The following is a 23836-nucleotide window of genomic DNA, read 5'->3' as shown; positions in this document are numbered from 1 at the left end:
GAGCAGGCGGAAGCGCGGGAGCAAAAGCAGGAGGGCCTCGTGCGAGCGCGTATGTGTCGTAGGTTGAGCGTGACGGCATCTACCCCCTGCACGTCGGTGTGGAGACATTGCAGAAGCGTATGTAGGTATCGAGACGCGGTTAGCACGGACCTTGAGCAAAGCAGTGGGGGCATACTTCGGCGATGGCCGTGCGCTACGAGATATCCGTCCCCTTTCGCGTTAGTTACGTGTAATGCGTAGGTAAGTTTTCTGGCGTACGGACACGCGGGATGCGGAATTGCACTGTGCCTGCGCCGAAAGCTCCCGAGGCCGCGATCGGCAGGAGGGACCTGGCCACCCACATCTGCAAAATCACCAACGGGGCCCTCGGGTAGCTGAGCAGAGCAAACCTGGGAGTCTGGACGAATTCCTTTGCTTTTGGGGGCCTGCTGGCCCGGAAACCTTTTTAGTGCCTACCTACCTACCTATCCATCCTGTTCGAGGTTGTCCGACTTCATTTTTGCCACAACATATGTAAGGTACCTTGTTAAGGGAGACTGTTGAGGTACCAGAGTGATGGTGTTTGGCGCAGTCGGGTTTTGCTTGTGGAGGCACTATCGACCTGTCCCGCAATTCGGCCCATGATCCCGATGACAGCCGCCCTTTCAAGTCACACACACGCTCGCCTTGATCTGGCGACGACGACACCGCGGTCGCGAAGCATTCACATCCACTTCCACATCTCCCTCCGTCTTCCCCTCACCCTCCCACGCCCCTCACTTCCCCCCCTTCCTCTCCCCTCTCCCCTCTCCCCTCCCCCCAAGGCTCCCCTCCATCAGCCATGGCAACACAGACGGCCACCGAGTTGCAGACGCTTGATGCAACCCCAGTGACACGGATCCTCACATCGCCAAAATCAAGCCATGTGCCCGCAGTGCCAATTGAAGCGTCGGCGGCGGCTGTTGCTGGTGGTGGTGGTGGTGGTGGCGGGATGACGACGACAACGACAACGACAACAACGACGACTGTCCTCCTCCCGAGGTTCCGGGCTGTCATTGTCACCGTCCAGCTATGCGGCCTGATGTTCTTCAGCAGCTTCTGCAACGGCATCGTCGTCGTCGCCCTGCCCGCCATGCAGTCCGGCCTGGGCCTGGATGAAGGCCTCCTCGTCTGGCCCTCATCCAGCTACTACTTGACGGCCGGATCGTGCCTGCTGCTGGCCGGCTCCATTGCCGACGCTGCCGGTGCCAAACGCGTCCAACTCGTCGGCTCTCTCCTTGCTGCCGCGTTCACTTTGGGCTGCGGCCTGGCCCGGACCGGCGGTGAGCTTATCGCTTTCCGTGCCCTTCAGGGCGTCACCAACGCCATCATCAGCCCTTCGTCCATCTCCATCATATCCAGCAGTCTCGAGGAGGGACGGCCTCGCAACATGGGCTTTGCCTGTTTGGGCTTCAGCCAGCCGCTCGGCTTCGGCGTTGGCCTCGTCCTGGCCGGCGTGCTTACCGACACCATTGGGTGGCGGCCGGCCTTCTACCTCGCAGCCGCCGCCAGTCTGGCCTTGTTTCTCCTCTCCATCTGGGCTCTGCCTCCGGATCCCCGGCGGCCCGAAGCCGACCAGCCCGTCTGGAGGCGGCTCGCCTTGCACATAGACTGGGTCGGCTTGCTGTTTGCGAGCACGGGACTGGCCATGTTGTCGTACGTTTTGGCGTAAGTACCTATCTGATTGCCTGCTATTCTGGCCTCCTACTCGGGACACGAGATTGACCCTGCGTCAGATCCATGTCGTCCGACATCAACAACATCCATCAGGCCCCTAGCATCGTCTTGCTGGTCATCAGCGGCTTCTCGATTCCGGCATTTGCCGCATGGATGCACTACCAGTCCAAGAACAATCGCACTGCACTGATCCCCAACTCGCTGTGGCGCAGCCGTGTCTTCACTAGCAGCTGCATCTTAATCCTCCTCACCAACGCGATCACTAACTGCATGGAGCTGTACAGCAGTCTTTTGTGAGTGCCCATCGTGCATTTTGGACACAAGCCGTCGCCACTGACACACGCTCTCCGCTTCCTCCCGCGGCCACGCACACCCAGCTTCCAACAGGTCCAAGGCATCTCGGCTCTCGGAGCGTCAATACGCGTTCTACCGTCTCTCCTCGCCGGCGTGCTCACCAGTATCCTGACCGGCATCTTCGTTAACCGCATGCCGGTGTTGTGGACCGTGCTGATCTCGTCGGCCCTGAGTGCCACCGCCCCGCTTCTGATGGCCTTCATCCGGACCGATCAGGTGTACTGGGAAAACGCCTTCTTCGGGCAGGTGAGAAAGCCTTTCCAAGCTTGCCGCACATATCATACCAACCTGTCGCACACACACACACACACGCGCACATACACATGAGAACTTCTGGCTCATACTGAATTTCACCACCCCAACTAGATCCTCTCCCCCATCAGCTGCGACATGCTCTTCACCGTCGGCCTGCTCATCATCTCGGACGTCTATCCCAAGCACATGCAGGCCCTCGGCGGCGCCGTCTTCAACACGTGCGCTCAGCTCGGCGCCGCCGTTGGCCTGAGCGTGGCCCAGGTCGTCGCCTCGTCCGTGACCAGCAACGTCGCGTCGTCTTCCGCCGATAAGTCTTCCCCGGACGCCTTGATGAAAGGCTACCGGGCCGCCTTCTGGCTCATGTTCGGCTGCATGGTCGCCGTCTGCTTCGTGTCCGCGCTGGGCCTGCGCAAGGTCGGCGTCATCGGCGTGAAGCGGGATTAGGAGTCCAGTGAACGGTAGCTACTAGATCATAGACGGAGGACATTCGATGGCCCCGATTATTTTGCATATGATGAACGGGGTCCCGGCATCCGACTATCCATATCCCCTCTCGGGCAGCGGTTAAAGTACACCTAGACGCTAAAAACGTTAGACCTCTCTAATTCTATAGATTATGATTGCGTGCTCCGATATAGAGGATTACCACGCTACCATGCGACCACTTTAGCTGATAAAACTTCGGAAGCATTGGGAACTTAAGCGACGATTCCCGGCCGCCTGCAACTTCTAAACGATTCTGGCTGCGGCTCGCTCAGCTCACCTCACACAGTCGAACAGCTTGATTCGAGAAATACAATCGAGAAACCTCATCACAGTTCACTGCTTCCAGTACAGCACATAGCGTCCTGACTACTCGGATGTACATACGCATGCCCTCACGCTGGGATACTACCCTCTATAACAGGCAAGCTAGCCTTGCTGAGTCACAGTGTAACAGAGCATGGAATCCGTCAATATAGCATGATACCAACGTTTTTCTTTCCAAGGCAAAGTATTGCGTAGCGCCGGAGTCCATTGGGCAGCGAATCGGCCCCTTGAGTCGTGGCATATCCTTCCATGACCGGTCCGGCCCTCGCTCGTTATAAAACTATATCCCGCTGCGAACCAAACGCCAAGTCCTTCCCGACCGCCGGCCAAAATATGCTGCAGGTAAACCAAGAAATATGCAAAGCGTAAAGGAAAAAAGTCGCTCCCTAGCCCAGAAAACCCACGCACCGTCTCGGTCGAGCCGCCCCCATTGCAATCACATAAGAGCACAATTGCTCCACGCCCCCTGGTTACACTGTTCGTAGTATCCAGCGTCCTCGGCGACGGCGGCACCGGCGGCGGCAGCACCACCCCCCACAGCCTCAGCGGCAAGCAGCTTCCTGACGACGCCCGAGACGCGCAGGGTCTGCTCGCCGGGGCCGTGCCACCAGCGCAGGCGCTGGACGAGCACGGCCTCGTCCTCGTCGCAGCTGATCTCCCACTTTCCCGAGCTGGCCTCGACGACGCACGCGTCGCGGGGGAAGTGGTACTCGGGGAGGAAGACGACGGTCGGGGCGAGCGGGTCGGCGGCGCGCGGCGCCGTGAGCGCCAGCGTGAAGACGCACTGCCGCAGGTCGAAGCCGTAGCTGGCGATGACGCCCGCGACCGTGGTCGGGGCCGGCCGCACGTACGCCTCCGCGGCCCGGTACCCCGGGCAGGCGGTCAGCTCCGGCTGCCGGGACGTGGCCTCGGACGAGATGGAGGGGTTGGTGAGGGAGCGCTTGAGGTTGGCCGGCGTGACGCTGTCGTCGTCGTCCAGCTCCTTCCTCGGCACGGAGGAGCGCAGAGCGGTCGTTGAGGCGCCGTCGATGCCGGGACTCCGAGGAAGCGCCGAAAGAGGTAGCAGCTTGTCGTCGATGGAGAAGATGGAAAGGTCCTCGCCGTTCCACTGGTCCCCCCTTTCGTGGTCGTTCGTGGCCATGTATAGCCACAGGGTATAGCCTTCTAAGCCGGCGGCTTCCACTGCGAAGTGGTTGGCGTCCATAGCAGCCGACTGACTCGAGTAGTCGCCCGTCCGGTAGGCATACTTGTCGTCCATGTCGTACGGGATGCCGAACTCTGTCATCACGCACGGGTGGTTCCCCATGCGGTCGAGGCCCTCCTTCCTCATGGCCGCGTGCTGGTCCCGGAAGCAGTTGCGGATGGCCGTCTCGCCCAGCTTGATGGCGAAGGCCGGGTGCCAGTACCTCCCGCGGAGCACGCCTATCACATCGACGTTCCAATTCCTGTTCCACTTCTTGGTCATCAGCGTGATGCCGTCATACCAATGCGGAGCGTAAACCAGCCGAGGATCGTCGCCGTCTGGAGTGCCCTTGATCAACGGCGGCAGCTCCATCGTGGGTCCCTGCAGCAGCATGATCGCATCCGCGTGATGCGCCCGGATCGCGTCGCGGAATTTCCGGTAGAAGTCCATGAAATACGTGTTGGTGAAGTAGGGGTAGTCGATGGTGTCACCAGTAGTCGGGTGCTTTCGGAAATAGTCCTTCCTGAGAAGCGTGTCGGTGGATGGATCCCAAACGCCGTGCTGTGCCCAGAGGCACTCCCCGAGCTTCCACCCGGGATCCCTCTTATAGCCGTAGCGCGACTCGTCGTAGCCGGCCGGCAGCCAGGCAACCTCGCCGTGGGGGTCGACCAGCGTGCGCCCGACCTTGTACGGACCTAGCCCGCCCATGTCCCACGTCTCGACCTCGACGGCGCGACCGGACCCCAGAAGCATGGCCTGCCATATCGTCGGGCAGGTGCCTTTCTTCAGCGCCTGCTCTTTCGGTATGACACTGATGTCCTCGTAGCCGATCATGCCCTTGTTTGGCTCGTTCAAGGTCTCCCAGCCGAACACGACGTCGTTCTCGATGTCCCCGGCTTCGTGGATGCGCCGCGCGAGGTGGGCGCAAGCCCGCAGGAAATGCCCCTGCAGATAGTCTTGGATGTTCATCCCGTCCAGGATGCACTTGGGCGCAAAGTCCCTGCCGGCAAAGAACAGCGTGAACATGGTAGCGGCGGCAAGGCGGTAGTAGTTTGTGGACCAGATCATCTTGGGGAACTTGTCGGGCTCCGGGTACGTGTTGTGGACGATAGCAGCCTCCGTCGCCGCAAAGCTCTGCGGGTTGAGGCCGGCCGCGTAGAGCGTCCACATGGGAGCACCCGAGCCCCCTGAGAAGCGAGACCACTGGAGCGCATCCAAAACCGGTCAGCCCAAGTTTATTCCAACCGCGGTCACGGAGCACAGCACACGGAGAAGGACAGGCTAGACAGAAAATGCGCCTACGCACCACGTCCTGGTGAGGATCCATGAAGATGTAGAAGCCGTAGCGCTTCGCGGCGCGCAGCACCTCGATCGTCTCGGCGATCCAGGCCTCGTCGTAGATGCCCGGGCCGGCGGCCTCGATGGCCTCCCAGGTGAAGACATAGCGGATGGTGTTGTAGCCGTAGCGCTTCAGGCGGGAGAAATGGAGGTGGGCCTCGTGGCTGGGGAAGGGCCTGCCGACGAAGCTGACGTTGTCGCCGTCGAAGAAGTCGTCGGGCACGTGCGACGGCTGATGGGGCCTGCTCGGGTACTTGGCTTCGCCGGCGACGTTGATGCCGCGCAGAACGACCTGCCTGCCGTGCCCGTCGCAGAACTTGCCATCCTCGATGATGAGACGGAGGCCGGTCATGGTCCGAGAGCCCGGCAGGGATTCTGTGTTGTGCAAGCGGGGGAGCCGACGTGGGACGAAGGCGGGCAACACAGATCGGAACCTCGGCGATGGTGCGTGTGATCCGGCCAGGAAGGTTGGCACCCGCTGCAGGCTGCTGTGGTGGCCCACTGTGGCCCACCAACGGTTGACCATCTCTGCGCTAACCGCCCCAACTCAGTGTTGAAGTGCCGCCCCAATGACGTCGGGTGGGTTGGACCAGGGGGTCCTTGGGCACCTAGTGTACACTTAGCGAGGGGCATGCCACGGTTTGCGGGGATCAAGGGTTGGGGTTAGTGTACCTCCATTCGACAGTTACTACCTAACAGTGGAGACGGTGAGCGACGCGTCCAAACCACTTTACGCGCGACGCGGTGCGGCCCCTCCTAGCGCGTCCCGCAGGCTTGACATCGAAATTCGACAGTCAACACCAGGGGAACAGAGCGGCAACATCCTCTACAGGCAACATCGATCTTACCCCGCCGTGCTCTTTTTTGTGTGATTGCTGTGAAATCCGAGTTCAACGGTCCAACACGCAGCAATGCCGCATTCCGACCCCCCGGTCGCCGCTGAAGACGACACCGCCCCTGAATCAACCGCACGGTTGGAGGAGGACCCCGCTGCTGCGGCCGCCAGTAGCTCGGCGGAGGAGGAAGATGTCATCATGGCCGAGGCCGATGGAGTACAAGGCGTGGTAGAAGAGCACATCCCAGGGGCCGAGCCCCCTTCGGCGCAGGCGCAGGCGGGGGCAGAGGAGGCAGACGACGACATGGTCGAGATCACGCAGGAGCAGAGGCCAGGCGTCAAACTCGAGGACTTGTTTGACGGCGAGGACTCAGAAGACGAGGAATTCCCAAGCTCCAGCAACGCCTTGAAAGTCGAGGACCAAGGGTAAGCGTCGGGTCAACCAGCCCCCCGTCCTTCCCCCCGGGTGCCGTGCTCATCCTAACGCTGAACCAGAGCGGCCACTGCCGACGACGCTGCTGCCTTCGAGCTTCTTCGCACGTACTACCAACGATGTTTTCCCTGGCGGTACATGTTCCAATGGCTGAACCACAGCCCGGTGCCGACGAACGACTTCAAGCACCGCGAGTTCAGCTTGTGGCTGCACAATGATGCCGTCATGCGATACCAGTCCTACATGACCTCGGACTTGTCAGGGTGCCCCTTTCCTGGCTGCTAATTCGCGCGCTAATATTATCACGGGATTAGATTCCGGAAAGATGTGTTGCGCCTCATGCCGAGGCGGATAGAAATCGGCCCTGTCTACACGGCAGACCCGAGAGACCACAAGACCTTCCGCAATTCAACCGCATTCCAGGCCCTGGCCAAGGAGTTGTGCTTCGACATCGATTTGACAGACTACGACGATATTCGGACGTGCTGCGACAAGGCCAACATCTGCCACAAGTGCTGGAGGTTTATCACCATGGCCATCAAGGTGCTCGAGGCCGCGCTCCGGGAGGACTTTGGCTTCCAGCACATCCTGTGGGTGTTTTCCGGCCGCCGCGGCGTCCATGCCTGGGTCTGCGACAAGAAGGCCAGGACTCTGGACGACCAACAGAGAAAGGCGATCACGGGCTACTTAGAGGTCGTCACTGGCGGCACGCAAGGCGGCAAGAAGGTTAATCTCCGTCGGCCGCTGCATCCCCACCTGTCGTAAGTTTTTCTTCCCTATTCTCCCATAGAAAAAAGCCACCGAATTATACAACTTAACCACGCAAAAACAAACCTCCCAGACGAAGCCTAGACCTCCTCAAAGACCACTTCCAGCAAGACGTGCTGGAGGTGCAAGACCCGTGGAGGACGGCCGAGAAAGCCGAGGCGCTGCTGCAGCAGATCCCGGACCCGTCGCTGCGGGCGGCGCTGCGCAGCAAGTGGGAGGCCTCGCCGGGGCGCAGCTCGGCGGCCAAGTGGGCCGACATCGACGCGCTGGCGCAGAGCGGCGCGTCCTCGGCCGCGCTCGACCCGCGCGACCTGCTCGACGCCAAGCAGGACGTCGTGCTCGAGCACACCTACCCGCGCCTCGACGCCAAGGTCACCCAGCAGCTCAAGCACCTGCTCAAGAGCCCCTTCGTCGTGCACCCGGGCACCGGCCGCGTCTGCGTGCCCATCGACCGCGCCCGCCTCGACGCCTTCGACCCGCTTGCCGTGCCTACGCTGCAGGACCTCGTCCGAGAGATCGACGCGTGGGGCGGCGGCGGCGGCGGCGGCGGTGCGGAAGGGGTGATGGCGGATGGCGGCGGCCTGGATGTGAAGCCTGTGCAGGACTGGGAGAAGACAAGCCTGAAGCCGTATATTGAGTATTTCAGGTCGTTTGTGACGGCGCTGATGAAGGACGAGAAGGAGGCCGCGGTCAAGAGGGAGCGCGAGGAGGAGGGGGTCCAGGTGAAGGTGGAGTCGCTGGAGTTCTAGTTTCGTCCGAGACGGGTAGTTTACCGGCTCGGCTCCGTCTCTGGCTCTGGATGGGATACCGCGATTCGCGGGTGTTACGGTCATGCCGACGGTCACTTGGGGAAATGCAGCGGGTTGTTCATGAGCCCGGCACATTTGGTTTGGGATTATGTATCGGTCTCTTCGTCTAGATGGCGGCATATCAGGGGCATCCGTTTTCACTCTGGACTACTCCGCCCGCTTTGTATGTCATTGGGATATACCCTGCCGCTGAGCAGCAGGTTCTGATGAAAGCTCTATCTTGTCCTCTGAAGGCGTCTGGCCCTCCGGCGTAGCGTCCCTCACGCCGTCGTCCTCGTCCTCGTCATCATCCTCGCCCTCGCCGTCCTTGTCCTCCGCTGCGCCAACTGGTGTCTTGTCCTTCAAAGTCCCGCCCTTGCGTTTCGGGATCACGTCCATAAAGGCCTTCCCCCAGTCGCCGCACTCTAGCCACTTGGCCATGATCTCGACCACTTGGTTGGTGGTCAGGACATAGCGGCTCTGCATCGCCATGTACTCGCCGATCGGCAGCTTGGCTGTCCGCACCTTGTACTCTCTCGCCCGCTTGTAGCAGAGGCCCTTTTCCCTGTTCCTGTCGACGAGCCCGCCAATGACGTAGCTGGTGTTGGCTTCCAGCCGGTCCAGGGTGTACGGCGATTCCGAGGTGAGATAGACGATGGTCCGGTCGACGTCTTCGCCCTCGGGCTCGGCATCGACGGTGGGGGTCGTGTTCTCAGTGCCAGCGCGGGACGGTTCGCCCTGCCGGCTTTCGCTGCGCGGCTTGATTATTTCGATTGCCTCGCCCCCGTTCGGCCCAGCCATCTGCTCGCGGGCAAGCCGCGCAGCCTCGCGGAAGTCGCCCTCGTGGAAGCCGACGTTCTTCCAGTTCCGGTGCGCGTTCTTGAGGACCGTCTCGAAGCGCTCCCTGAGCTTGCCCTTCCACGAGCTCAAATGCAAGCTCGCGTGGTACCGGGCCTTGCGGTTCATGGCGTAGGAGCGCACGATCTGGCTGGACAGCGACACGATCTCCTGCTCGCGCATGTACTGCTCAAAGTCGCAGTCGATGATGAAGGCGACGGGCACCGGCCGGTGCCTCCACGGCTCCTTTGGCTGCAGCACGGTGGCGGGGTCTATGCCGGCGGCCTCGGCCTCGGCGATCTTGGCTTCCCTCTCGGCGCGCTTCCGGGCCTGGCGCTCGTGGCGCTTGTCCTTGCGCTTCGCGCGCCGCTCCGCCTTGTACTGCTCCCACTGCTGCTGGCGCCTCAGCCGCTTGAGCTGGTTCTTGGACAGCGGCTGGCTCGCGGAGTCGACCGTGGCCGCATCGCTCGCTGTCGGGTCCTGGTCGCTGTTGCCCGGCGCAGGCGAGGGCTTCGTTGCTGGTCTCTCGAGCTCCGTCTCGGCCTTGCGCTTGCCATTGGCGGCCGGTGCAGAACTGGCCGTAGAGGGCGGTGGCGGATCCACCATATCGACTTCCGCTGCAGCGTGCTGCAAAGCTTCGGTCGTCATGTTTTGACGGCAACAAGGAGCGGTGGTCGGCGGGGAGACGGCAGATCGATTAACGATGCCCCGCTGCAGCTCGATAATTTTGCAGGCCGGAGGGTGGCAGAACACCCCACCACGACCGACGGCCTGGGACGGATAGTTTGACTGTGCTCTGCCGCGAGCAAGAGTGACTCGACCACAGAGCCAGCGCCTTGCAGCGGCGAGCTTCACCAAGCAATTTCGGTTGCTGCTGCAGTGCCGATATCCGTACATTCATGTCACCTTGGATCGGTGTTGTTCGTTCTTACACCGACATGCCTCTGGGCCAGCAGAGGAGTCATCGGGAGAGGTAGCGGCCAAGGCGTAACTTTATCGTAGTGGGGAATTCTCTTTCTATTCCGCACTGTGAGATTACCTCGTTTGACTGCTGGCAGAGCGTTACTTGTTAGCTACGGTACCTTAATTAATGCCAAGCCGCCCTAGAACACGTCCAGACGCGTCGCTCAGCCTAGACTTGAATGCAGTGTCGCGTCTCCCAAGCCCTTCTGTGCGGATACACATCTGTAATCCGTACTGGACCTCGAACCTGCCCGTCTTCCTGGTTGTTGCTCAGCATCACACAGTCCCAGATCCGCCCACAACTCCATCGGCCGTGGACGATGCCGCCATAGAGCCCATTCCAGACAGTCCATCAATTTGAATCGATCAGCAGGCAGGAATCATCTGAAGACTGAGGATGGCGTCCCGACCGGAACTGAAGGTCTGTTTTTTGGCCATCGAGCCTCAACTCTTCGAAAGTTGCTGACCAGACATCAAACCCCGGACTGACAGGTCGACGACGAACATGGCTTCATCCGCTTCTTCAAGTCTCTTCCGCGCGTCGACGAGGACGTCATTCGCATCTTTGACCGCGGCGACTGGTACACGGCCCATGGCGACAACGCGAACTTCATTGCGCGAACGGTCCGTCTCGCCCTTGGCTCCCCCTTCCGGTCCCCGTCCCCGTCCCACTCCCGCTCCTGCGTCGGGCTCTGTTTCTGATTCGCTCCGGATGAATAGGTATACAAGACGACCTCGGTCGTGCGCCAGCTCGGGCGGAATGACCACACCGGCCTCCCGTCCGTCACCATGACCGTGACCGTCTTCCGCCAGTTCCTGCGCGAAGCCCTGTACAAGCTTGGCAAGCGGGTCGAGATCTATGCGAGCCCCAACGGCCGCATGAACTGGAAGATTGTCAAGCAGGCATCCCCCGGCAACTTGCAAGACGTTGAGGACGATCTGGGCAGCCTGGCAGAGGCTGCCCCCGTCATCCTCGCCGTCAAGATATCCGCCAAGGCCTCCGAGGCGAGGGCCGTGGGCGTGTGCTTCGCCGATGCGAGCGTTCGGGAACTCGGCGTCAGCGAGTTCCTCGACAACGACCTCTATTCCAACTTCGAGGCCCTGCTGATCCAGCTCGGCGTCAAGGAGTGCCTCGTCCAGGTAGAGAAGGCGGACAGGGACAGGGACCCCGAGCTGGCGAAGCTGAGGCAGATCATCGACAGCTGCGGCATCGCCATCTCGGAGAGGCCGGTGGCCGACTTCGGCACCAAGGACATCGAGCAAGATCTCGCGAGGCTGCTGAAGGACGAGAGGTCTGCCACCCTGCTGCCGCAGACCGATCTGAAGCTCGCCATGGGCTCAGCATCCGCACTCATCAAGTACCTCGGCGTCCTGCACGACCCGTCCAATTTTGGCCAGTACCAGCTCTACCAACACGACCTAGCCCAGTTCATGAAGCTGGACGCCGCCGCCCTCAAGGCGCTCAACCTGATGCCCGGCGTGAGGGACGGCGCCAAGACCATGAGCTTGTTTGGACTGCTGAATCACTGCAAGACGCCTGTCGGAAGCAGGCTGTTGGCGCAGTGGCTCAAGCAGCCGCTGATGGACAAGGACGAGATCGAGAAGCGCCAGCAGCTTGTTGAGGCGTTTGTGAATGACACAGAGCTGCGCCAGACGATGCAGGAGGAGCATCTGAGGTCCATTCCTGACCTCTACCGCCTGGCGAAGCGGTTCCAGCGGGGCAAGGCGAACCTGGAGGACGTCGTCAGAGCTTACCAGGTCGTCATCCGCCTGCCGGCCTTCCTCGGCACGCTCGAGGGCGTGATGGACGAAGCCTACCGGGACGCCCTGGATGAGGCCTACACCAACAAGCTCCGCGAGCTGTCCGACAGCTTAGCCAAGCTACAGGAGATGGTTGAGACAACTGTCGATCTCGACGCATTAGACAACCACGAGTTCATCATCAAGCCCGAGTTCGACGACAGCTTGCGCATCATCCGCAGGAAACTCGACAAGCTGCGGTCGGACATGGACAGGGAATTTGCCGACGCGGCCTACGACCTCGGCCAGGAGAGGGACAAGAAGATTTTCCTCGAGAACCACAAGGTGCACGGCTGGTGCATGCGCTTGACCCGGACGGAAGCCGGGTGCATCCGCAACAAGTCCAGGTACCTCGAGTGCTCGACGCAGAAGAACGGCGTCTACTTCACGACGAAGACGCTCCAAGGATACCGGCGCGAGTTCGACCAGCTCTCTCAGAACTACAACAGGACCCAGAGTGGCCTGGTGAACGAAGTCGTCAGCGTGGCTGCCTCGTACAGCCCCGTGCTTGAGCGGCTCGCCGGCGTGCTCGCGCACCTAGACGTGATCGTTGCCTTCGCACACTGCTCCGTCCACGCCCCCATCTCGTACGTCCGGCCCAAGATCCACCCGCGCGGCGAGGGTCAGACGATCCTCCGCGAGGCCCGCCACCCCTGCATGGAGATGCAAGACGACGTCCAGTTCATCACCAACGACGTCGAGCTGACGCGGGACAAATCGTCCTTCCTCATCATCACGGGGCCCAACATGGGCGGCAAGTCGACCTACATCCGCCAGATCGGCGTGATCGCGCTGATGGCCCAGATCGGCTGCTTCGTGCCGTGCTCCGAGGCCGAGCTGACCATCTTCGACAGCATCCTGGCGCGCGTGGGCGCCAGCGACAGCCAGCTCAAGGGCGTGTCGACCTTCATGGCCGAGATGCTCGAGACGGCCAACATCCTCAAGTCGGCGACGGCCGAGAGCCTGATCATCATCGACGAGCTGGGCCGCGGCACGTCGACCTACGACGGCTTCGGCCTCGCCTGGGCCATCTCGGAGCACATCGTCAAGGAGATCGGCTGCTTCGCCCTCTTTGCCACCCACTTCCACGAGCTGACCGCCCTGGCCGACCAGTACCCGCAGGTGCGCAACCTGCACGTCACCGCCCACATCGGCGGCGCCGACAGCAAAAGCAAAGCCCGCCGCGAAGTCACCCTCCTGTACAAGGTCGAGCCGGGCGTGTGCGACCAGAGCTTCGGCATCCACGTGGCCGAGCTGGTGCGCTTCCCGGACAAGGTGGTGCGCATGGCCAAGCGCAAGGCCGACGAGCTCGAGGACTTCACCTCGAGCAACAAGCACGACGGCGACGCCGCCGCGGACTACAGCAAGCGCGACGTCGAGGAGGGCAGCGCCCTGCTCAAGGACCTGCTCGTCCGCTGGAAGGACGAGGTCCGCGCCGGCGCCCTGTCCGGCGCCGACGTCGTCGCCCGCCTGAGGCAGCTGGTCGCCGCCGACGAGAAGCTGCTCGCCAATCCCTTCTTCCAGAGCATCAAGGCCCTGTAGTTCGTTCGCTTGTTTGCATGAAACTTGCGCAGTTGCAACAAGGGGCTCAACCTACCTACCTTGCCTGGTTGGGTTTTTGCTTGCTCGGTTTGTCTGCTTTGCAGGAGGGATTGGTTGGGATGATACCATACCTAGCGGAGGTTTATATGGCCTGGGTCGTGTTTTCCGGTTAGCAAGGACAATGTTCACCAGAGATGGGCTGGCGACTGGCTATGGGGAATAGGGCAGGCTTGTGTTCGGGGGCATAACTCGCCAACGTGATGGATACTGGGTACACATATGGCTTCCATTTGAGTTCGGGGGGGTTGCTAGGCGTTTACGGGGGCGGAGCACCGCGGCTAGTGTTTGTACGGCTTGCACCATCGGGGTAGATTCTGCTAATATATCAGTATTAATAACACGGCAATGAGCAATGTATGTAGGACAGCCGTGCCATGGATACATACCTACTTATCCCGGTGTCGACGAAGCACTCGCAGCCGCGGCCTCGTCCCAGTGGACGGTCCTACACGACACAACCGCTGTGAAGCACGGGCGGTGGGTCTTGTTCATGGGAGCGAAATCCCTACCTACCTACCCCATACACGCACCGCCCAGCACACTGGGATGTTCGCGATGTCAATAACAGAATAGGCCAGTCCTGGTTGAGAAAATGAGAATTCACGGCTACATAACCACCAACCACCAACGAACCTGTGGCCCCCCATGCCGCGCCCGGGCCAGATGAGATTCCGGTGTCCGGATCCTGAAAACCGAGCATGCCTTAAGCACCTAAACCGAGCATGCAAGCATTCCCCGAGTGCAATCAGCAATACTCCCGTCCCCGTCCATCCCTCGGCCTCAGCTCACGCGGCCGAACTTTGCAACGAAACAGATACCGATCCCATTGATGTCGATCCGAGATGGAGCAAAACCCCCTCCAAATCCGTCCCAGCCGCACCCATGATCCCGGCCAGAAACGCAACAAGCCCACGGATGGCAAACCCCAGTGCAAGACTCAATCCTCTCGGTAGCTCCTTGGGCCCTAAGAAAAACACGTGTGTTGGTGGACAGGTCTTTTCGTCGTGGAATATCCGACGGACGGCATGTGACTGCATGCGATAGGAAGCTCCCCGATATCGCCATGCATGTGCTTCCGCGCACGGAACAGCCCCTCACTGGCGGTCGTGGAGCGAGTTGGCCTGCATATCCACGTCCTCCAGGTGCTCGACGGCGGTCTCGGCCGGTCCGGGCCCGTCCGCATCGACCATAACGATATCCCGTTCCGGCTGGGGCGGCTGGGGACGCGGGGGCACCGGCGGCGGCGTGGGCGGGTGGCGGCGCGGGATGCTGACCAGGTGCGCGACCTCGTCGGCCCTGACGTAGGCCAGGTAGTACGGCTCGCCCTTGGTGTTGAGCTCCTGGAAGACGAAGTCGGCCGGGTGGACGGACACGGTGGTGTCGTTGTACTTGCGCCAGACGTCGCGCTCGAAGTCGTGGATCCACACCCAGTAGTGCCCGGCCGAGGCCGATGCGCCCGCGTGGCACACGACGGCGTGGAGAAGATAGGCGACGTTGTGGGCGTCCGCAAAGATCCTGTCGCGCTCGGCGGTCAGGCGCTGCCTCTCTGCATCCTCCTCGGCCGCAAATCGCTCCCAAAACGCGTCGATGTCAGATGGCAGTAGGGTCGTCGTCTTCGTGCTGTTGGTGTTGTTGTACGGTGGTGGCTCGGCGGAGCCGGAGCGAGCAAAGGCGGGCTCTGCTAGACCATACTTGACCAACAGCCGCTTCAACTCCGAGTCAGGAGTAACCTCCTCTGCACCTCGTGTCCCGTTCACCGCGGCGGCTGTGGAGGATGATGAGTCCACAGCGGGGACGCCAGAGCTCCCAACGATTAAGAACCCATCGATCTCCTCCTCGGTGAGGTCATCTTCTTGCATACCGACCTTCAAAGCGTGACCGGCAACCCGGGAATCGGCCTTGGCTGTCTCAGGGCGCCCATCCGCCGACTTCGAGCTTGATATCTCGTTCAGTCTGGTCGTGATATCCCATCGGCGCCTCCTCTCCCTGGATAGCACTGACTGGTTGTCGGCGGCATGCATGAAGCGGTCGAGATAGAGAACGTTCGGGATGGTAATGGGGTTGGAATTCTTCCTCACGCCGTCCGAGCGCTGGATACAGATGTGAAAATGCGGCGCCGGTCGCTCGATCGTGGTGAAAGAAAGGAGGTCGCCGGGGAGTGGCTCGAGGTCAAATGAGTTGGCCAGGGCATCGTACAGGTCCCGCGTCCCTGACTGAGCAGGGTACGCCGTCACCCAGCGGTCGGATCTCCTGGACCGGTTCCACTCGGAATCGCCAATCTTCTTCCGGTTATCGATGAAGGTTGAGAAGAAGGCTTGCTGGATGGGGTCCGGAGCGGCCTCAGAACTGCCAATACGGGATACCTTGAAGGCCGCCCGCAGATGGTCAATGGCGTTACCCATGACCTCGTCAACGTCCATCTGATCGGATCCGACGTTTGGCTTGTCCAGCTCGACGGCAAGCTCTTCGACAGTGAGCTTCGACATTCTCACTCCCCTCTGGGCGGGTTGGTTGGACTTGGGGCTAGCGGATGTTTGCGCTACAGCCTCATCCGCGGCCGTCGGCGCGTCCTTCTCGGCGTTCCGCGGCTCAGTCGTGGCACCCGCAGCGCCCTCTTCACCAGCGTTGTTTACCAGCGTTTGTGAGCTCGCGGCACTAGCGGTCTCGCAGCATTCGGGTTCTGTCATGGGGGCATCGGGCACGCGGGGGACGGAGCTCTCGTGGGCCGTGCGGGGCGGCAGTGGCGGCCCGGCATCGTTGCTCGAGCTCGGCGCAGTTTCGGAACCCTCTGAGCGGGGACGCAGCTTCTCCGGCCTCAGCAGAGCAGCATTGGCGAGGCGCTGCCGAGGCGTGATCCAGCTACTTCCAGTGGCGTCGAGCTCCCGGAAAAGGGTGCTCAGCTCGCGCGTGACTGGCGCGTCAGAGTCAGCAATGAGGACAACGAAGCAAACGCACACGCAGCCGACAAAACCACTCACATTCATGTCCGACGAAGGCTCGCCCCGTCTCCAAGCTGGACCCGGTCGGGCTGCTGTCACTGCCGCCGCTGTTGGTGGCGCGGAGCAGATTGCTCAGATTCTCCTCGGTCGGCTGCAAGGCGGGCAGGTCGGCATTCATAGCGAGGTCCCTGACGGCGTTAACGGAGTAGAAATACTGAAGAATGCTATTCAGATAGCAGGTGTTCCGAAGATTGGCGAGCCCGACCGGAAGCTCCATATCCACAACTTCGCGAGAGGGCTCAGCGGTAGGTGTCGCGCTGCTATCTAGGGGCGAGGATGGAAGGCCGGATCGCAGCATGAGCACGGTTTCGTCAAACGCGTAACGGTTTGGGTCATCCGCGGGCCGACTTCGCCCGATGGTGTCGAGCGCCATAAGGACAAGCTTAAGGTCCATCTCCTGCAAGAAGTCAGCCCTTTGTACGATTCTTTCGGGGGGTGGTGAACCACGAGGCTCGGGTGATTGCAGGAATGTAAGAACGGAACATACCGAAGCAACGCTCTGTGCCATCGCCGCGATATTGTCCAACGGCCATTCGGCGTCCACGCCCAGGAATCGGCAGGCCTCCGAGAGTTCCATGTCGGTCATGTACACCTCGTACTCAATTTCTTCGCTGTGCCGGTCTCTCCCAATCGTGAGCAAGGCGAGCCGATGGTCTGATTTCTGTGCGGGAGACTGTTCTCTGTAGTTCCTGTACACGTTGATGAAGTACGCGGGCGCTTCAGGACAGTCTCTCCGCAGAGCAAAGTGGGCGTATGCCCTTTCGATGGCAGCGGTCTCGGGGTCCGCGGCGGTGGCGGTGGCCACCGCTTGTTTGTCTTTTTCGGCCAGCAACTCCTGCTCTCCGAAAACAAACATTTGGAGTTCCTCGGCTCTGCGCCCAGAGAGTGTGCCGAGCGCTTCCAAATAAGATGGTGCGCCCTCCGGGTCGGTCTCGACTTGTCTCCTGTACGCGAACTTGAGCAGCTCATCGCTTGCGCCGACTGGCGCGCCGAGGGTGGTGAAATGCTGAAGCTCGCTGCTGTCAATAGACGGCGGACCCGCAGACCGTGGGGTTTTGTCGCATCCGAGAGCCTTCTCCAGCTGGTCTCGTGCCGAGAACGGCTTGACGACGGGCTGGCCGTTGGGAAGCGGCTTGTCGTCGAGGAGGCTCTGCACCTCGCTTCTGACGTCTTCGATGAAAGCCCTCGGCGAATTCAGGGGCGTCTTGCCCGACTGAGGAGGCAAAACCGGAGGCAGCCAGTACCACTCTCCGGTGGCGGGGTCGTGCTGCTGCTCAAACCCGAGATAGCGGAACATTTGGTCGCAATCCTGGCCAAACTGCACCAAAAATGTCTTGTTCCGGCAAGATATCCTCTTGCGGGGCCCCGAGCCGTCATCATCCAGTATATTTTTGAGATACTGGTTCAACGTGGAGAGGGCCGTTGTCAGGTAGTGGTTCTCCTTCTCCGGGCTGATGTCCCCGTAGCGTCCAGGGTCTTGCTCTCGGGCGATCCTCAACGCCTCCCGGATCCGGTTCTCGTCCGTGATCAACTCGATCCAGCCCGACTGCAGCCGAGGCAACGACATGTCGAGGCAGACAACCATCCCGCACACGGTGCAGTCGTACAGAAACCGGCACGGTTGGGGACGCCGGGTGGATGGAGGCGAAGGCGGGGGGCTGGCGAAGGGGAGCCGTTGGAATTCCTTGAGGCGGAGATGGTGCTGCATGTGCGTCATGCCGTCTTCGCGCGCAGGAGGGTAGATGTGGAAGACGAAATGGTAGCGGCAATACCTGCACATGCAGCAAACCAAGGACCTGCCTTGATTCTCGGGGTCGTGGGCGTCGTCATAACTCTGCGACTGGATGATGAGCAGGTCATGCTCGGGGCCGGCTTCCGGGCGGGGAGGAAACACTCGTAGCGACGGGCAGTCGGTAGGCAGCCCGACGCTCCCGCTGTCACCTTGCTCGTTCTGCGCTAGACGCCCCGCGAACCAGTCCTGGATGAGCCGAGAGGCTAGACGCCCGCCTGAGTCTCGGTAAGTCTTTGCTTCGCGCAGCGGCTGGGGAACAGGAGGCTCACCCTTTCCGGGGACACGCGGCTCAGCAATTTGGATCACTGGTGAAGGCGGGTTAGCAATGGTTGACAGGTTTGCGAGTCGCCGAGGGAAGCCTGGGAAGTGCAAAGGTGATGGGGAGAGGTTACTTTTTAGGCACTTTTATTCTCAGCCTTGGAGAGCAAGAGAAGAACGCCGGGGTATTCTGTCGTTGTATTTCTGTCAGGTGAGCCCAATACGCGGGCGATCGCTGCGAGGTCCCGACTCGCGTACGCAACCCAAGTGTGATTGACTTATAAAATGTGACGGCCCGAGTCGCGGAAGATCGGGTCGGTGTTCCAGAGGACGGTGAGAGTAGAAGGCAAATAATAAGTGACAAGGAATCGAAGAGTCGGTGCCGGTGCGTTGCGTCAAGATTAGTATTGCTCCTTGCTCTTGGTGAGATGATGGTTGATGCCGGCTCATAAGGAAACCGAGTGAGCCATGCAATAGGTAACTTGGAAGTTCTGGAATTGCGCAGTCGCAGGCGCCGGCGCTGGCACGAAGGCCCCCGTAAGGTAGGTGAGAGGGTCCTGCGTGCTCCGCGGGCAGTGATGTTGGAAACTCGGTCGTCTGCTTACGCAGCACCGAGTATATTTAATGCCCGTGCAAGTTGAAGTGAGTGAATGAGTTGCAACGGTTGGTTGACGAATCGCTTGTTGGCTTTGCAACAGCTGAGAGTAGATGGATCTTCCCATTAGGTGTGTATGAAATACAGTTCGACAGAGTGACGGGACTACTGCGTAGTGAGAGTTAGGAGCCTTTCGCGTTACCAGATCTGTAATTTCACCGTACCATCCAGACGGAATGACCTAAAAGTCCCAGGCCCAGGAGTACGGTAAGGTAAGGCCTTGGGTAACTTACTGGGTAAGATACAGTACGGAGCCCGCTGTGGCCCCCCAGCTCTGACAACCGCATTTTGGACTCGGACAATCCGAAAAGCAACTTCCTGAGTTCGCGCGACCAACACAATTACCACCACCACCACCACCCACCGGCCCGGCACCATGGCGTCGACCGGGGACGACCAATACCATCCCAAAGATGCCATTCACTCCGGACTCTACGGCACCGTGACGTACGGCGGTGTCGGTCTGCTGTTTGCCGCGGTGAGGAACTCGCTCGCAAAGAAGAACGTCGGCCCGTGGACCACCTTCACCAGGAACACCAGCATCATTGCCACCTTTGGTACGCCATTGCCATTGCCATTGCCAGTGTCATTGCCGTCGCATGCACTCGTGCCCATGCAATTGGCCCTGTGCTGACCTTGCTACCAACGCAGCTGCCGCCGGCGGCGTCTTCGAGTTCGCCCGCGATGCCTCGGCCAATCTGCGCGAAACCGAGGACCACTGGAACCACGGCATCGGCGGCTTCCTCGCCGGCGCGGTCGTCGGTCTTAGGAGTAGGCCATCCCCGCAGCCATTGATTTGATTCTCCCTGGCCCGCTCGAGCACGCTGACCGACGATGAACACACCACCTTCCCGTGCGCAGCCAATAGCATCCCTCGCATCGTCGGCTGCGGCCTCCTCACTTCCGTCGTCCTCGCTACATACGAGTACACCGGTGCTTCGCTGAGAGGGTACCTGAAAAGCCCCGAGGTGGATGAGTACGAGCGGAAAGAGATGCTGCGCAAGAACAGGAGGCGACCGATCGAGGAGACGCTGGCCGAGATTGGAGAGGGCCGAGGTCAGTATCTGCCTGCACCGCCAACCACTAGGCTCCTTTCCCTGGGTAGCGATTCACCATTTTCTCTTTCCAGGTATCCGGCCGCCGGGCTATGAGGAGCGCAGGCGAGCGAGGCTCAAGGAGAAGTACGGGATCGACATCAATCCTGTCTGCGCCGACCCCGACGTGGCCTGAGGGATCCCTCGAGCCTGGCCCGCTGCAGGCTATGTACACATAGCAGAGGACAGATTGGCTAGCCGCTCTAGAAAATGGAAAGGCTGTACTACCATCACGCTATGGTGCTTCTTATCACCAGACCGATTGCTGCATGGCCATAGCTGGGTCTCCTGCACGAGGTATGCCTACCCCAGCCGCTTTCCCATCTCGTTTCCTTGAGTCAGCATGATGATTCTTCTCAAGAGGCTGTTTATGAACATGCCTGTAATGATTATCACAAATCACCTACATTGTTCTATTTCTGAGCTGCCCAAGATTGTGATCTGCTTGGATCCCCTACTGCGGCATTTACACCGTTGCTGACATCTTCTAGTGATTGCCATTGTCTTGAATGGCCGCTTGATAGGCCGTTGTCGAAGGTATGAAGTCTTCTTTCAGCCCAACCATCTCGTCCTACACTATGATGAATTCTCGCAAGAGGCTGTTTATGAATCACTTGTGATTACAAACTATCACCTACATTGTTCTTTTCTCTGAGTTTCTCCAAAAAATGGGGCCCCTGTGCTGTCGAATTTCTTCCACACCAAGCTAACTAGGTAGTTTCCAGAACATAGGTAGTTTGCCCTGCGGCTACTTTTCACTGCTTGTGACAGAACCAGTTTTTCCCCTTGTATCTTCTCTCTGCGTATTCCTTTCTCATTTGACGCATAGAGTGAGAAAGCAAAGCAACAGGTAAAACACATGTTCATTCTGTTTGCTGAAGTTGCTCAAGCAGACATCTCCCGGCAATTGGTTGACCCCAACATTGTAGCTTGCAAAGAACGGGCACAGCATCAATGTCACGCTTGCTCCCGGCCTTATACCGCGAGGGCAAGGAGTATTGTTACCATGGCAGGAAAAGACACCGGCCGTTCGGCTGTCGGGTGTATGTCCAGATTACTACAGAAACAAAAAAAGGTAACCAAACTCCAGACTAGACCCAGAAATCCCCCTACCCTATCTTTTCGCGTTGTCTTTTCCAAGGTAGATTTCCCCTCCCTCGTACATACTACACTCTACAGCTTCATGCCCAGCATCTTGGCGACGCGCATGCTCTGGCGTATGCTCAGGTCGAGCATGATCTCCTCGCTGCCGCCGGGGATGGCGTAGGCGCGGACGTCGCGGTAGAGGCGCTCGACCTTGGCGCCCTGGCCGCCGCGCGAGTAGGACAGGCCGCCGAAGATCTGGGCGGCCTCGCGGGCGCAGAACTCGAACGTGACGGTCGCCTGGGCCTTGAGCGAGGCGATGGGCCCGCCCAGGCGCAGCATCGCCTCGGTCTCGCCCATGCGCTGGCACTGGTAGATGAGGTTCTCGAGCCAGTTGTAGCTCGCCTCGATCTGGCGCGCCATGTGCGCCAGCTTGAGCCGGATGACCGGGTGCTCGATCAGCTTCTTGCCGAAGGTGCGCCGCTTGTTGGCGTACCGGACCGACTCCTCGAAGCAGACGCGCGAGAAGCGCAGGCACTGGATGATGATGCCGATGCGCTCGTGGTTGAAGTTGGTCATGATGACCCGGAAGCCCTGGTTCTCCTTGCCGATCAGGTTCTCGACCGGCACCTTGACGTCCTCGAACGTGATGTAGGTCGTGCCGCTCGACCACACGCCCTGGCAGTCCATGCGGCGCGTCGACACGCCGCCAAAGTCGCGCTCGATCAGCAGCAGCGACACGCCGTTCATGCCGGGCCCGCCCGTGCGCACGGCCGTGGTGAAGTAGTCGCACCAGATACCGTTGGTGATCCACTTCTTCTCGCCGTTGACGATGTAGTGCTTGCCGTCGTCGCTCAGGCGCGCCTCGCACGTCAGGTTGGCCACGTCGCTGCCGGCGTCGGGCTCCGTGATGGCCAGGCAGATGCGCTTGTCGCCGGCGAGGATGCCCGGCAGGATGCGGTCGACCAGCGATTTCTTGCCGAACTTGACCAGCGGCGGGCAGCCGATGCCGAAGCCGCCGATGACGTTCCAGACGAAGCCGCCCGAGCCGACGCGGCTGAGCTCGTCCGTGAGCAGCATCTCGTGGAAGAGGTCCCACTTCTCGGGCGGCACCGACCGCACGCCGTCGCCCTGCACGTATTCCTTCTGATAGCGCGTGCCCAGCAGCCCGGCCAGGTAGCCGCGCCGGCCCATCTCCTTGTACACCTCGGGCGGCACCTCCTTCTTCTCGTCCCACTCGGTGACGTGCGGCTCGATCTCGGTCTCGATCCACTCGCGCACCTCGGCGCGGAGGGCCGCGTGCGTCTCGTTGAAGTAGGGCGAGTGATACTGCAACGCAGAGAGTTAGAACCAAAGCCGTCATGTGCGCGCGCAGCAGCAGCAGGAACGGCGGAGAGGAGGTTACTCACACCCTGGTACCAGCTCGGGTCGGAGAAGGGAATCTGGTCGCCAAACGGCTCGAGGGCCTCGGCAGGCTGCTCGGACGGAGCAACAGCCGCCGCCGCCTTGGGCTTGGGGGCCTCTTTCTTGGCGGGGGCGGGCGCCGGGGCAGGGGCAGCGGCGGGCGGCTTCGGCTTGGTGTCTAGCGAGCCGATTTGCAGCTGCTTCTTGTACTTCTTGAGGATGCCCTCGTTGTGGTACTTCCAGAACTGCTTCGACGCATCCTTGCCCGCCACTCTCTGGAGGATCTTCTTGCCGCCTGTCGGTCGCATACGGCACATGTCCACCCTGTCAGCACTGGCACTGCACGCCCGACGGCGGAAAACCCGCTTCGGTAGGGCAATTGATACGCACCCGGATGGTCATCTTGGAACTTGGTCAGATCGTACACGTCGCCGTCGATCACGATCCATAGGGATTCGGGCTTGTTGTTCGACGCGACGTCGCTCTGGGTAAATGTCTTGGACATGGCGGCGGTGGGGTGTAAAAGATGTTGTTACGCAGGGATGACGAGAAGGTAAGCGACAAGACGAAGCAGAGAGAAGGATGAGAACCGCACTTGGGGAATGGGAACGGAGTCCTCAGTCATTAAAGAGCTGGGACCCCCCACGGGATCCGATCACATGTGAACAGTGGCCCTGTTCCAGCCTTACCCACCCGTCATGCTGGGTTTGCTCGGATCCGGGGCACGGCACACCCCTCATTCTGGGCATTCTGGGGCGCGCATAGGCCAAGCCGTGGTAATTACTCGCCGCACCAGTGACGTTACCTGGGATTGCCTTTCCTGTCGACAGCCGCCAATGTTGCCTTTGCACCTCGGTCGGAGTTCTTCAGTTTGCGGACTTGGTGTGGGG

The 23836-nt window shown here is 60.6% G+C and overlaps 8 protein-coding genes across 8 annotated transcripts; 4 read left to right on the top strand and 4 right to left on the bottom strand.

The window, feature by feature from the left end:
* Positions 1-970: 970 nt before the first annotated feature.
* THITE_2051060 (uncharacterized protein) lies at positions 971-2748 on the top strand (the record flags this gene model as incomplete). Its single annotated transcript, XM_003654256.1, has 4 exons — positions 971-1686; positions 1755-1988; positions 2073-2295; positions 2416-2748. 4 exons carry the CDS (start codon positions 971-973, stop codon positions 2746-2748), a joined length of 1506 nt encoding a protein of 501 aa, XP_003654304.1.
* Positions 2749-3149: 401 nt separating this feature from the next.
* Positions 3150-6076, bottom strand: THITE_2117189 (glycoside hydrolase family 5 protein). Its single transcript, XM_003654255.1, has 2 exons — positions 5604-6076; positions 3150-5500 (listed from the first exon to the last, which is right to left on the bottom strand). The coding sequence occupies exons 1-2, from the start codon at positions 5985-5987 to the stop codon at positions 3551-3553; spliced, it is 2334 nt and encodes a 777-aa protein (XP_003654303.1). The 5' UTR covers positions 5988-6076; the 3' UTR covers positions 3150-3550.
* Positions 6077-6414: 338 nt separating this feature from the next.
* On the top strand, positions 6415-8534 carry THITE_2117187 (uncharacterized protein). Its single transcript, XM_003654254.1, has 4 exons — positions 6415-6896; positions 6966-7160; positions 7218-7664; positions 7745-8534. Exons 1-4 carry the CDS (start codon positions 6547-6549, stop codon positions 8418-8420), a joined length of 1668 nt encoding a protein of 555 aa, XP_003654302.1. The 5' UTR covers positions 6415-6546; the 3' UTR covers positions 8421-8534.
* THITE_2117186 (uncharacterized protein) lies at positions 8535-10234 on the bottom strand. Its single transcript, XM_003654253.1, has one exon. The coding sequence runs from the start codon at positions 9942-9944 to the stop codon at positions 8649-8651; it is 1296 nt and encodes a 431-aa protein (XP_003654301.1). The 5' UTR covers positions 9945-10234; the 3' UTR covers positions 8535-8648.
* A 141-nt stretch (positions 10235-10375) lies between these two features.
* On the top strand, positions 10376-13797 carry THITE_2117183 (uncharacterized protein). The gene is made up of 3 exons (XM_003654252.1): positions 10376-10680; positions 10752-10883; positions 10980-13797. The coding sequence occupies exons 1-3, from the start codon at positions 10657-10659 to the stop codon at positions 13599-13601; spliced, it is 2778 nt and encodes a 925-aa protein (XP_003654300.1). The 5' UTR covers positions 10376-10656; the 3' UTR covers positions 13602-13797.
* A 696-nt stretch (positions 13798-14493) lies between these two features.
* THITE_2117180 (uncharacterized protein) lies at positions 14494-19000 on the bottom strand. The gene is made up of 6 exons (XM_003654251.1): positions 18845-19000; positions 18722-18757; positions 17148-18667; positions 16640-17057; positions 15114-16572; positions 14494-15022 (listed from the first exon to the last, which is right to left on the bottom strand). Coding segments are annotated over exons 1-6 (3831 nt in total). The 5' UTR covers positions 18846-19000; the 3' UTR covers positions 14494-14625.
* Positions 19001-19625: 625 nt separating this feature from the next.
* THITE_2117176 (uncharacterized protein) lies at positions 19626-20745 on the top strand. Its single transcript, XM_003654250.1, has 4 exons — positions 19626-19922; positions 20017-20136; positions 20227-20421; positions 20495-20745. The coding sequence occupies exons 1-4, from the start codon at positions 19742-19744 to the stop codon at positions 20593-20595; spliced, it is 597 nt and encodes a 198-aa protein (XP_003654298.1). The 5' UTR covers positions 19626-19741; the 3' UTR covers positions 20596-20745.
* A 734-nt stretch (positions 20746-21479) lies between these two features.
* THITE_2117173 (uncharacterized protein) lies at positions 21480-23547 on the bottom strand. Its single transcript, XM_003654249.1, has 3 exons — positions 23337-23547; positions 22952-23241; positions 21480-22871 (listed from the first exon to the last, which is right to left on the bottom strand). Exons 1-3 carry the CDS (start codon positions 23449-23451, stop codon positions 21633-21635), a joined length of 1644 nt encoding a protein of 547 aa, XP_003654297.1. The 5' UTR covers positions 23452-23547; the 3' UTR covers positions 21480-21632.
* Between the last annotated feature and the right edge of the window lie 289 nt (positions 23548-23836).

This window comes from Thermothielavioides terrestris, chromosome 3 (genome assembly GCF_000226115.1).
Source record: "Thermothielavioides terrestris NRRL 8126 chromosome 3, complete sequence".
Lineage (NCBI taxonomy): Eukaryota > Fungi > Ascomycota > Sordariomycetes > Sordariales > Chaetomiaceae > Thermothielavioides > Thermothielavioides terrestris.
This window is presented reverse-complemented; position numbering and strand designations above follow the sequence as displayed.

What these genes read in the sequence shown, in the direction of transcription:
- THITE_2117189 (XM_003654255.1), bottom strand. Translation starts at nt 5,987, where the DNA reads ATGACCGGCCTCCGTCTCATCATCGAGGATGGCAAGTTCTGCGACGGG. An exon ending in TGGATCCTCACCAGGACGTG is followed by an intron (nt 5,501 to 5,603) that starts GTGCGTAGGCGC and finishes GATGCGCTCCAG; the next exon opens with TGGTCTCGCTTCTCAGGGGG.
- THITE_2117187 (XM_003654254.1), top strand. Translation starts at nt 6,547, where the DNA reads ATGCCGCATTCCGACCCCCCGGTCGCCGCTGAAGACGACACCGCCCCT. An exon ending in TTGAAAGTCGAGGACCAAGG is followed by an intron (nt 6,897 to 6,965) that starts GTAAGCGTCGGG and finishes ACGCTGAACCAG; the next exon opens with AGCGGCCACTGCCGACGACG. An exon ending in TCCTACATGACCTCGGACTT is followed by an intron (nt 7,161 to 7,217) that starts GTCAGGGTGCCC and finishes TCACGGGATTAG; the next exon opens with ATTCCGGAAAGATGTGTTGC.
- THITE_2117186 (XM_003654253.1), bottom strand. Translation starts at nt 9,944, where the DNA reads ATGACGACCGAAGCTTTGCAGCACGCTGCAGCGGAAGTCGATATGGTG.
- THITE_2117183 (XM_003654252.1), top strand. Translation starts at nt 10,657, where the DNA reads ATGGCGTCCCGACCGGAACTGAAG. An exon ending in CGTCCCGACCGGAACTGAAG is followed by an intron (nt 10,681 to 10,751) that starts GTCTGTTTTTTG and finishes CCGGACTGACAG; the next exon opens with GTCGACGACGAACATGGCTT. An exon ending in CGAACTTCATTGCGCGAACG is followed by an intron (nt 10,884 to 10,979) that starts GTCCGTCTCGCC and finishes CCGGATGAATAG; the next exon opens with GTATACAAGACGACCTCGGT.
- THITE_2117180 (XM_003654251.1), bottom strand. An exon ending in GCCGCGTGTCCCCGGAAAGG is followed by an intron (nt 18,668 to 18,721) that starts GTGAGCCTCCTG and finishes ACCGAGACTCAG; the next exon opens with GCGGGCGTCTAGCCTCTCGG. An exon ending in TGGCACAGAGCGTTGCTTCG is followed by an intron (nt 17,058 to 17,147) that starts GTATGTTCCGTT and finishes GACTTCTTGCAG; the next exon opens with GAGATGGACCTTAAGCTTGT.
- THITE_2117176 (XM_003654250.1), top strand. Translation starts at nt 19,742, where the DNA reads ATGGCGTCGACCGGGGACGACCAATACCATCCCAAAGATGCCATTCAC. An exon ending in CAGCATCATTGCCACCTTTG is followed by an intron (nt 19,923 to 20,016) that starts GTACGCCATTGC and finishes CTACCAACGCAG; the next exon opens with CTGCCGCCGGCGGCGTCTTC. An exon ending in CGCGGTCGTCGGTCTTAGGA is followed by an intron (nt 20,137 to 20,226) that starts GTAGGCCATCCC and finishes TCCCGTGCGCAG; the next exon opens with CCAATAGCATCCCTCGCATC.
- THITE_2117173 (XM_003654249.1), bottom strand. Translation starts at nt 23,451, where the DNA reads ATGTCCAAGACATTTACCCAGAGCGACGTCGCGTCGAACAACAAGCCC. An exon ending in GTTCCAAGATGACCATCCGG is followed by an intron (nt 23,242 to 23,336) that starts GTGCGTATCAAT and finishes TGCGACCGACAG; the next exon opens with GCGGCAAGAAGATCCTCCAG. An exon ending in ACCCGAGCTGGTACCAGGGT is followed by an intron (nt 22,872 to 22,951) that starts GTGAGTAACCTC and finishes TCTGCGTTGCAG; the next exon opens with TATCACTCGCCCTACTTCAA.